Raw genomic sequence first — 12,002 nt, 5'->3', positions numbered from 1 at the left:
CTATTTATACACTTTCTATTCTTGGATTTTGGAATTTGGATGGGCTTTTTATTTGGTGAAGAAATGAATTAAGTTGGATTTTTAATTCAATTTTTCAGCCCAATATTGCACCTCCCAGGGGTAAGCTCAGTTGGAAAACCAAACTGAGCTCCCAAGTGTTGCTATCCATGTCATTTGGTGCGCGTCCTAGCCTTGGTTGAGTGTGTGACACTAGAGCTCAGTTGGAATTTTGAACTGAGCTCTAGGCCGTGTCAAGTGCGCGCAATGCTTCCTCCTTGGTGCGTCAATTTGCGTGTCACGGCCCCCTTGGTCCAAAGTGTGGGGAGCTTGGGGAGGTAGTGCTCAGTTGGAAAAACCAACTGAGCTTTCCTTGGTGGCGCCTTGCTTTCGGCCTCAAGGTCCTAGGTTCAACACTTGGTGGAGGAAGTCTTGGAGCTAATTTCCTTGGATGAGTGGGCGCTCCTCCCTTGTGTTTCCAAGAGCTCCCTGGTTCGAACCTTGGCCAATGCACCTTGGATTATTTTCCTTGCAAGCTTGGTGGCGCTCCTCCCTTATGTTTCAAAGGATTCCCAAGTTCGAAACTTAGGCCAAGCATTTTAACTATTTCTTCTTGATTTTCCTTGCTAGGAGTAGCGTGTGGTTCCAAGTTCGAACCATGGAGGAGGCATTTTGGCTATTTTCTTCTCATTTTCCTTGCAAGGAGCGTTCCTTGCCTCTCCTTGGTCCTTGGTTCGAATCTTGTTAGCTTCATCCCTTGGAATTTCATCTTGAATTAATTCTGAGAGGTCCCCGATAAAGCTCACTTAGTGAACTGAGCTTCATGCCATTTCCTTGCTTTCTTTAGTGCTCAGTTAACTATTTGAACTTAGCTTGGTGCCTTACTTTCTCCTTTCATTCCTTGTGAAGCTTATTTTGCTTTCTCAACTTAGCTTTCCTTTCTTCCTTGATTTTTGCCACGCTTTTCCTCTCTTGGGCACGCTTGTTGCTTCCTTTGGGCACATTTCTTAGGCCACGCTTTTCTTATTTTCTTCTTTCTTCACCTATAAGTAATCAAAACAACCAATCAAAGTATCACAAAATTCACAAGGTTTATAAATCAATTAATTATCAATCAAATTTAGCTTAAACCTCATGATTTAACATCAATTACATGGTGGTTGATTGATTCAAAGAAGTCATGCATTTCCACTCCAAATTACTTACTTACAATGCAAGAAAGTGCATAAAACCTAATAAAAACAAAGAAAAAGGCTAGTGAAACTAGGCTAAGATGACTTGTCATCAGGATTCCTTTCAGAAGTGTACATGAACTGGTTATTTGCAACCATGTCAATGAGTTCCTAAGCTTCTGCAGGCATTTTCTTTAGGTGAATGGATCCACCTGTAGAATGGTCCAATGACATTTTAGATAATTCAGACAGACCATCATAGAATATATCCAGGATGGTCCATTCTGAAAGCATGTCAGAAGGACATTTTTTGGTCAGTTGCTTGTATCTCTCCCAAGCTTCATAGAGGGATTCACCTTCTTTCTGTTTGCAGGTTTGAACATCCACTCTAAGCTTGCTAAGCTTTTGAGGAGGAAAGAACTTGGCTAAGAAAGCCGTGACCAGCTTATCCCAAGAGTTCAGGCCATCTTTAGGTTGAGAGTCTAACCATATTCTAGCTCTGTCTCTTACAGCAAACGGGAAAAGCATAAGCCTGTAGACCTCGAGATCAACCCCATTGGTCTTAACAGTATCACAAATCTACAAGAATTCAGTTAGGAACTGAAAAGGATCTTCTGATGGAAGTCCATGAAACTTGCAATTCTGTTGCATCAGAGAAACTAATTGAGGTTTTAGCTCAAAATTGTTTACTCCAATGGCAGGGATTGAGATGCTTCTTCCATGTAAGTTGGAATTTGGTGCAGTAAAGTCACCAAGCATCTTCCTTGCATCTCCACCATTGTTATTATTTTTGGCCATGTCTCCTTCTTTTTCGAAAATTTCAGTAAAGTTCTCTTTAGAGTGTTGTATTTTAGCTTCTCTTAGCTTCCTCTTCAGAGTTCTTTCCGGATCAGCTTCAACAAGAACGTTCTTGTCCTTGCTCTTGCTCATATGCAAAAGAAGGGAACAGAAAAGAAAATATGAAATCCTCTATGTCACAGTATAAAGATTCTTTATATGAGTATAAGAAGAGAAGAATGGAGGAAGGAAAAGATAAGAATTCGAACACAGAGGAGAAGAGTGGGTTCGAATTTTTGAGTTAAAGAGGGGTGTTAGTAGATAAATAAATAAATAGAAGGAGATGAGAGGGGGAAGAATTCAAAAATTAAATAAAATAAAAATATTTTTTTAATTTAAAAATTAAAGTTAAAATTCGAAAAATTTTTTTAAAAAAAAAGGAAAATGAAATTAAATTGAATTAAAATTTAAAACAATTAGTTAATTAAAAGAGAATTTTGAAAAAGGTGATTAGTAATTTTCAAAAATTAGAGAGAGAGAGAATTAGTTAGGTAGTTTTGAAAAAGATAAGAATCAAATAAAAAGATAAGATTAATTGAAAAAGATTTGAAAATCAATTTTGATAAGATAAGAAGTTAGAAAAGATTTTGAAATTGATTTTGAAAAAGTTGTGATTGAAATTTATTTTGAAAAAGATTTGAAAAAGAAATTTAAAAAGATTTGATTTTGAAAATTAAAGTTGTTTACTTGACTAACAAGAAACAAAAGATATGATTTTAAAATTTAAAGATTGAACCTTTCTTACTTGGCAAGTAACAAACTTAAAATTTTTGAATCAATCACATTAATTGTTAGCATTAATTTCGAAAATATGAAATAGAAATAAGAAAAAGATTTTGAAAATAAATTTTAAAAATTTCGAAATTATGAAAGAAAAAATGAAAAAGATTTGATTTTTGAAAAAGATTTGAAAAAGATAGAATTTTTAAATTGAAAATTTGATTTGACTCATAAGAAACAACTAGATTTTAAAAATTTTTGAAAAAGTCAACTCAAATTTTTGAATTTTATGAGAAGAAAAAGGGAAAGATATTTTTTTGATTTTTGAATTTTTAATGATGAAAGAGAAAAACAATAAAAAGACTCAAAACACATAATGCATGCAAGAACACTTTGAATGTCAAGATGAATATCAAAAGAACACATTGAATGTCAAGATGAACACCAAGAACTTGTTTTTGAAAATTTTTAAGAAAGGAAAAACATGCAAGACACCAAACTTAAAAATTTTAATGTTTAGACACTAACAAATTGAAAATGCATATGAAAAACAAGAAAAGACACAAAACAAAAAAATATGAAGATCAAACAAGAAGACTTGTCAAGAACAACTTGAAGATCATGAAGAACACATGCATGAGTTTTCAAAAAATGCACAAATTTTAAAAACATGCAATTGACACCAAACTTAAAATTTGACACAAGACTCAAACAAGAAACATCAAATTTTTGGTTTTTTATGATTTTATTAATTTTTTTTTGTATTTTTCGAAAATTATTTGGAAAAATAAAAATAAGGATTTCAAAATTTCTAATGAGAATTCCAGGAATCATGCAATGTTAGTCTAAAGCTCCGGTCCAAAACACTAGACATGGCCAATGACCAGCCAAGCTTTAGCATACATAGTTCAAGCATGTGAAGAGGAAGCCTCAGTCCAAAAGAATTTAGACATGGCTTTACAGCCAGCCAGACTTCAACATATCACAATGAAACTCTAGAATTCATTCTTAAAAATTCTGAAGTCATAGAATAATTTATTTATTTATGAAATTTTTTTTGTATTATTTTCAAAAATAAGAAATAAAAAGCTTAAAAATAAAATAAAATTACCTAATCTGAGCAACAAGATGAACCGTCAGTTGTCCAAACTCGAACAATCCCCGGCAACGGCGCCAAAAACTAGGTGCACAAAATCGTGATCGTTCATTCCTTGGTAACGGCGCTAAAAACTTAATACGCATGTTCATAATCTTAATTCTTTGTCACAACTTCGCACAACTAACCAGCAAGTGCACTGGGTCGATCCCACGAAGATTGTCGGCTTGAAGCAATCTATGGTCACCTTGTAAACCTCAGTCAGGCGGATTCAAATGGTTATGGGGTTTTAATAATTAAAAGATAAATAAAACGTAAAATAGGATAGAAATACTTTTGTAATTCATTGGTGAGAATTTCAAATAAGCATATGGAGATGCTTAGTTCCTTCTGAACCTCTGCTTTCCTACTGCTTTCATCCAATCCTTCATACTCCTTTCTATGGCAAGCTGTATGTTGGGCATCACCGTTGTCAATGGCTACATCCCATCCTCTCAGTGAAAATGGTCCAAATGCGCTGTCACCGCATGGCTAATCATCTGTCGGTTCTCGATCATACTGGAATAGGATTCAGTAATCCTTTTACGTCTGTCACTACGCCCAGCACTCGCAAGTTTGAAGCTCGTCACAGCCATCCCTTCCCAGATCCTACTCGGAATACCACAGACAAGGTTTAGACTTTCCGAATTTCAAGAATAGCCGCCAATAATTCTAGCCTATACCACGAAGACTCTTATCGTAGATCAGGAGGCTAAAAGATATGCATTCAAGCTTGTTTGCATGTAGAACGGAAGTGTTTGTCAGGCACGCGTTCATAAGTGAGAATGATGATGAGCGTCACATAATCATCACATTCATCATGTTCTTGTGTGCGAATTAATATCTTAGAGAAGAAATAGGTTTGAATTGAATAGAAAAACAATAGTACTTCGCATTAATTCATGAGGAACAGCAGAGCTCCACACCTTAATCTATGGTGTGTAGAAACTCTACCGTTGAAAATACATAAGGACAAGGTCCAGGCATGGCCGAATGGTCAGCCCCCTAAACGTGATCAAGAGATCAAAAGCGATACAAGGATAGTCTCAAAAATGATCCAAAGATCCTTAACACGATAGTAAAAAGTTCTATTTATACTAAACTAGTTACTAGGGTTACAGAAATAAGTAAATGATGCAGAAATCCACTTCCGGGCCCACTTATTGTGTGCTTGGGCTGAGTATTAAAGCTTTCACGTGTAGAGGTCTTCCTTGGAGTTAAACGCCAGTTTGTAACTTGTTTCTGGCGTTTAACTCTGCTTTGCAACCTGTTTCTGGCGTTTAACGCCAGAATAGGGCAGAAAGCTGGAGTTGAACGCCAGTTTGCGTCATCTAAACTCAGGCAAAGTATGGACTATTATATATTGTTGGAAAGCCCTAGATGTCTACTTTCTAACGCAATTAAGAGCGTGCCATTTGGACTCCTGTAACTCCAGAAAATCCACTTTGAGTGCAGAGAGGTCAGAATCCAACAGCATCTGCAGTCCTTCTTCAGCCTCTGAATCTGATTTTTGCTTAAGTCCCTCAATTTCAGTCAGAAATTACCTGAAATCACAGAAAAATACACAAACTCATAGTAAAGTCCAGAAATGTGATTTTTGTTTAAAAACTAATAAAAATATATTAAAAACTAACTAAATCATACTAAAAACTATGTAAAAAATAATGCCAAAAAGCGTATAAATTATCCGCTCATCATTATGCTTGCTATATGATTATTTTTCTGAGCGCCGGTTGTGACTCATTTTGGGTCGTGACAAATTAAGTTTCGTCTTTATTGTGGTATCACTTAATTAATTAATTAAAATTAAAATAAATTATTATAGTTATTAATTCTTGTACAATTATATTATTAAAATTTATAAAATTAAAAAAATAATTCACTATTTAAAATAGTTAATATTCGAAAAAAATTAATAACTTCATAGATAACAATAATGCACAACATATAATTGGAGTTCGAACTAATTTCCAACATTACTTAATATAAAGAAAAACACAGTTAAACTTTATAGTTGATGACGCGCATTGTGAAATTATCATATGTGTTCAATCAAGTCTTCTTTCAGTTGTCGCTGTAACCTATTCCAAAGTTGGACATTTTTTTAGAGAAATTAATAGTATAGTGAAAAGTTTTTTTTTTCTAACTGAGACTGTGAGAAGCCGTTTTTGACATTGTTAATTCGTCATATTTTAAGTCTTGAGTAAAATTTTTTATATAAATACTTTTTTATCCTCAACAACTATATTATGCAATATACTATAAATGCTCATTATGTTTGTAAAAAAAAATAGATTATATTCTCATTATGTTTGTAAATTTCTATTTTTTAAAACTAGATTATATATAATTACAAAGCGTACTTACAATTATAATACTCTGAATATTTGTTCTATATTTTTTCTTTGTTCTTCTTACAATTATAGATAACTTCAAAAAAAATATCAATAGAATAATAAAACTTTGGTATTTTTTTATTGCTAACTTGTCACATAGCAAAGTCTCATGTCCAAAATTCCTAAAATAAAACTACTCTTCCTCAGTCCAAAAAAAAAAAAGAAACTCCTTATTTTTCTTCTCCAACGGTTGGATTGTTGAATTCTCACAAATAATAAATAAAAACTCTACTTTTATAAATTGTGGCCATCTTAGCTACTCTTAGTCTCTTATATTAAATTTATAGTAAGTTAAATGTGTGACCACAATACTTTTCAACAATGATAATTATCTAATTTAATTTAATATTTATACTTTTATATATATAATATTTATAATTATATATTTACTATATACAACAATGATAATTGTTTTATATATTTATTTAAGGATTAAGTACTTTTTTCGTCACTAAAGTTTGGAGTAAAAATCAAATTTGTCTCCGACTCTTTTTTGTTATTAAAATCATCCTCAACATTACTAAACGTTTTAAAATCATCTTTTTCATAAAAAATAATAATGCTTTGACGATTTTGCCTTTAAAACAAAAAACATCTCTCCCCCACCCTTACCACTAACCCCATGTCCCCCTCGCACATCTCTTTCTCTCTCTTTCTTTCTCATCTCTAACACCACCACTACCATACCACCCACTATTCTTAACTCTAACACCAATCATAACTCTTCATCTATCACAATGTCAGCCACCCTCTCATCTAAATAACAATAACAAATGATAACAACAATTCAATTTTGAAGTGAGAATCATAAACGGTTAAGCGGCGGTGGAATTAGTTCGATGGAGTGTGGAAGAGCTTGATGGCTTCGAATACCAGCGTCATCTCAGGCAAAACTTGGTATCACCGGAATAACACCCACACTTGGTAGGCTCCAACGGCAGAAGCGACGAACCAGCAGCAACTGCGATGAACCAGCGGCAACCGCAATGGACCAGCAGCAACAGCGGCAAACGCGGCAATAACCTCTCTCTCTCTCTCTCTCTCTCTCTCTCTCTCTCTCTCTCTCTCTCTCTCTCTCTCTCTCTCTCTCTCTCTCTCTCTCTCTCTCTCTCTCTCTCTCTCTCTCTCTCTCTCTCTCTCTCTCTCTCTCTCTCTCTCTCTCTCTCTCTCTCTCTCTCTCTCTCTCTCTCTCTCTCCAGTGAGCCAATGGCAGCAGCAGCGACTTTCCTCCTCGTTGTACTTTCCGTCGCATCCCTAAACTCTCACTTTTTTGTTGGGCTTGTTAGTTGAGGTTTGAGTGTGGTTTTGTGTTGGGTGTTGGGTTTTGTTGGATAAGGAATTCAACTGGAAAGAGTTAAGGATAATTGGTGGTAGTGGTGGTGGTGGTGGTGAGAGAAAAAGACATAAAGAGAGATGATGAAGATGCATGGGTACAGAGGAGGGTTAGCGGGAAAGAGATTTTTTATTTTTGTTTTAAGGGCAAAATTGTCAAAACATTATTATTTTTTATGAAAATGATGATTTTAAAACGTTTAATAACGTTGAGAATAATTTTATTGGGGATAAATTTGATTTTCACTCCAAATCTTAAGGACGAAAAAATACTTGATCCTTTATTTAATTATTTTAATAATTAAATAGTAAAAAAAATAAACAATAATTAAAAAAAACAAAAGGAATAACTTTAACTGCTTATTAACTTCCAAACATCTTTTTTTTTCAATAATAATATATATCTGACAAAAAGATGTATTTTCCTTGGCGTTGTAAATAAAAAAAAGAGTTATTCTATATAATTAATAGTTTTACAATCAACAGATAACTAAAAATTATTAATTACCTAAAGAGGAAGTATAGAGAGCCAATGGAGTATCTGTACAATGTGTACAATGGACTGTATTATGTTCGATTCAGTAGGATATCAGATGTTTATTATCCCTGATACCCGGATGGTTATTCTGGATAATATGAGTGTATTGTGTTTGAGAAATTAGTAGTATTTTACCTTGGATATTCATTTTTAAATTATATTAGGCCAAATAAACAGACCATTGTACACATTGTATAGATACTCCATTGGCTCCCTAACAGAATTCTTAGCTAAATTATTAATCCCCAAAAAGACCTTCGTATGAATAACATGAATCAAAACTGGCCTCATTCTTTTTACTAACTTTTGCCAACAGTTTTTTTTTTTTTTTAATCTATGTCTGCATTAATCCTTCTCTTGTTGTTCTCTGTCTGCCTTCAATACTTTATGCTCACAAACCACCGCCAGCTGCAGGAATAATTGATAAACAAATTGATTCGTCTGCTTTAGACATTTTAATTAAATATAAAAAAAAGGGCATGATGAGGTCCAATTTGACAAGCTTTCTGATCATTTGCCTATTAGTTAGGTGCAAACTATGATAATCACTAGAATTCAGATACTTATATTATTTTGATGCATCTACTCATCTATGATGTAATCATTTGTGAAGCCAAATTAGCTTCTGTCACCCCTTACATCAGATCATGTGTGTCTAATGGCATGGTTATAGGTTAGCTTCTGGTAATTTCCGAAACCTTTTCATTTGTAATGGTGCTGTTGGACAAACACCTAAAAAATCTGATCTCTGGTGTTTAAACAAACAGTTAATAATTCCAGAGTCAAATCTTATCCTATGAGTACTAGTAACTTGGCCGCATGTCTTCATCAGCTTGGCTGCTGGTTATGGATGTGCATAGCTTGGAGCCTTTGACTTTATTTGTTTATGCATCCAACTAAGATAATTTAAACTAGTGTTGGCATATCTAGGTTTTGGTTCGGTGGAACTTGATTTGATTTAGTGTGTTGACTACTTATTAAATTGAAGGTTATTGTTACACTATCTTGTCGATCCAAGCCTGAATTTTTTCAAATTGTTGCGAGACACTCGGGCAATAATCATGTGCTCTGCCTCTCCATCAATAATCTATTTATTCTCATATCTTGATTTATGCAGATCCTAACTACTCTTATCCAGTACAACTTTCTAAGGAGAAATGCTCCACTACTAACCAAATTCATCTTAAAGTGAAAAAAGAATAGCACCTTTATTAATAATGAGAATACAAATATATTGTTGTGGACTCTCATAAGTATACAAGTAAAGTAATCTTAGAAACGCTATAAACTTCTTTCACCGTATAAAGGAACAGGATTTGGTGTGGTGAAAAAAAAAAAAAAGAAGAAAGAATTGGGCGACTACTCAGTTGGTAGCATTGACAAGGGGCGAGTGAGGGATCGGTGAGTGAGGTGACATGATGATATCATCAAACCTTCGGTTCTTGATGAGGCTAAGCCTCAAGCTATCTTGCCAGCAACGCTTCTTGTCAGGAACAACGACATCCTTGTTCTTGAGGACGAAGGTGTGAATCCTCTGAAGAGAAACCTTAACAGCCTCATCATCCATGTTGGCATAGCACACCCTGAACCAGCCTGGCTCAGAGCAATGAAAAGAAGCACCGGGAGAAACATTGATCTTAACTTCGTGAATGATGACTCGCCACAGCTCCATCTCAGCCTCAAATGTTGCCTTCTTGAGAAGCCGACGAAGATCCATCCACAAGAACAACCCAGCATTACTTGGCAAACACTTAATTCCAACTTGACCCAATCCCTTTGTGAAAACCCTGTACCTTTCTCCCAACCTCTTTGCACTCTCAGCAAGGAACCTCCCCACAAACTCGTCGTCGTTGAGCATGGAAGCCAGAAGATGCTGAGTTTGTGAAGACACCAATCCGAAGCTGGACATCTTGCGTGCGCACTGGACAACCTTGTCGTTGTAGGAATATATGATCCCCACCCTGAAACCAGGGAAGCCCATGTCCTTGGAGAGGCTATAAACAATGTGAACGAGGTCACGGTCGCATTCCATGTCTGTTTCTTCCTCCAATATCTCAGCGATGCTTATGAAGCCCGGGTGGCTGAAAACCGTGGCGGCGTAGATTTCGTCGCATACTAAGTGGATGCGCTTATCGTTGATGAATTTGACGATGGTTCTAAGGGTGGCTCGGTCCAAGATTGTGCCTAATGGGTTTGACGGGTTCGTAATGAGTAAGCCTTTGACTCTGATGTTGTCTTGTCGAGCTTTGTCGTAAGCATCTTCCAAGGCTTGCTTTGTCAACTTGAAATTATTGGAGCTTTCACATGTGACTGGAACGAGTTGTACCCCTGTTCGCCACCTCAAATCCCTATCAAAGCCTGGGTAGTAGGGAGTAGGCACCAAGAAGGCATCGCCGGGGTCAGCCAAACAGAACGTTGTCACCTCGTGTGCTCCGGTGGCTCCACCGCTCATCACAATTCTCTCTGCCTCAAACTTCACTCTGTTGCCTCTGCATTTAGCCATGAATTTAGCCACACCCTGTTCAATCATTATTTATTGTTAGTGTATGTCCCATCATATCAAATTACAAAAATGCTATCTGTATACTAAAACTAACTATTAAAATCAGCCACTAATGTATTTGTATATAAATACATGTGTATTTATATTTCTATATGTATTTTATACTTGTGACTAATTTTGATGGCTGATTTTAGTACACACGTAGCATAATCAATCTAATTATTACGTCACTACACTAGCACTCACTTTTCTGAACTCAGGGAGACCATGATAATCCTGAAAGTTAGCTATGGCTTTGAAGTCAGTTACTCCTTCAGGTGTGCAAATGGACGCCTCCGGGTTACTCATCACCCATTCTTCAACCAAATCAGCAGTTAACTGCAAGTATATATGAATCCTCGTCAGCATACATAACATATAGTTTGTTCAGAATAATTGAATTCCTAGCTATGTTTATCTGTACCTGATTCTCTGCAAGACCCATTTGGATAACACCGTGAGGATTATTGGTGGGGTGATAAGGGTTTTCATCATAAGCCTTCCACCCGTCAAAGTAAGGTGAGTCTTCGCCATGACCGTTGCCGGTGGCTATCTTTGACAACAATTGGGATTGCTCTTTGCTCATGTGTCCCATGATATAGATACTTGTTAATAATTAATTAATAGCTTGAAATTAAGAGAGATGTATCGAGATAGAGAAGCAAAGGGGATTAGTAGGAACTAGGAAGTAGTAGTGTGATGAATGAATTAACGAATTAATGAATTAATGAATGAATGAAGGTGAATTAGGAGAGCGAGAGAGGGTCGGAATTTATAGGTGAAGGGCACAAAATGGAAGACAAAAGTCTTACTAAAATAAGAATGAAGTTTCGGTGAAGGAGAGTGGGGGAGGACTCTGATATGATACAATCATATAAATGTATTTATCAAAAGGGTTGAAAATTAGGCAACACTACTATGTGTATTGGTATTTGGTAGGCAGTCAATATCGACATTTATTTTATTTAGAAAAATGTTCAAAGTCAGCCCAATTGTATTGATTTTGATTGGTATTTTTAGTTATTAATTTAATTTTTTTAATTTAATATTTTAATAATATATTTTTAATTTATATTTTTAATATTAATAATTAAGAAAATAAATGGTGCCGATTATATTAAATTCAGTAAAAGAAAAATGAATAATTTTATATTATTAGATAAAATTTTACACTATTAAAAATATCATTAATAATTATTTAATAATTACAAATTAAAAAAATTATTAGTCCCTAACACTCCTCTTAATAATAATTGTCTAACTATTCTGCCAACTGCCACTTGTGTTTCTCTTCTTCGCATTTAACATCACTGTTTCCCACTCAAATGCAAGT

At 35.0% G+C, this 12,002-nt stretch overlaps 1 protein-coding gene and 1 non-coding gene across 2 annotated transcripts; one reads left to right on the top strand and one right to left on the bottom strand.

The window, feature by feature from the left end:
* The first annotated feature begins 1,457 nt into the window (after positions 1-1,457).
* On the top strand, positions 1,458-1,565 carry LOC112739169 (small nucleolar RNA R71). The gene has a single exon (XR_003170107.1). It is a non-coding gene; the product is annotated as a small nucleolar RNA R71 (small nucleolar RNA).
* A 7,745-nt stretch (positions 1,566-9,310) lies between these two features.
* Positions 9,311-11,572, bottom strand: LOC112732600 (1-aminocyclopropane-1-carboxylate synthase). The gene is made up of 3 exons (XM_025781362.2): positions 11,094-11,572; positions 10,877-11,008; positions 9,311-10,645 (listed from the first exon to the last, which is right to left on the bottom strand). Exons 1-3 carry the CDS (start codon positions 11,262-11,264, stop codon positions 9,491-9,493), a joined length of 1,458 nt encoding a protein of 485 aa, XP_025637147.1. The 5' UTR covers positions 11,265-11,572; the 3' UTR covers positions 9,311-9,490.
* Positions 11,573-12,002: the final 430 nt, after the last annotated feature.

Source organism: Arachis hypogaea, chromosome 13 (assembly GCF_003086295.3).
Source record: "Arachis hypogaea cultivar Tifrunner chromosome 13, arahy.Tifrunner.gnm2.J5K5, whole genome shotgun sequence".
Lineage (NCBI taxonomy): Eukaryota > Viridiplantae > Streptophyta > Magnoliopsida > Fabales > Fabaceae > Arachis > Arachis hypogaea.
This window is presented reverse-complemented; position numbering and strand designations above follow the sequence as displayed.

What these genes read in the sequence shown, in the direction of transcription:
- LOC112732600 (XM_025781362.2), bottom strand. Translation starts at nt 11,264, where the DNA reads ATGGGACACATGAGCAAAGAGCAATCCCAATTGTTGTCAAAGATAGCC. An exon ending in TGGGTCTTGCAGAGAATCAG is followed by an intron (nt 11,009 to 11,093) that starts GTACAGATAAAC and finishes ATATACTTGCAG; the next exon opens with TTAACTGCTGATTTGGTTGA. An exon ending in GTCTCCCTGAGTTCAGAAAA is followed by an intron (nt 10,646 to 10,876) that starts GTGAGTGCTAGT and finishes ATGATTGAACAG; the next exon opens with GGTGTGGCTAAATTCATGGC.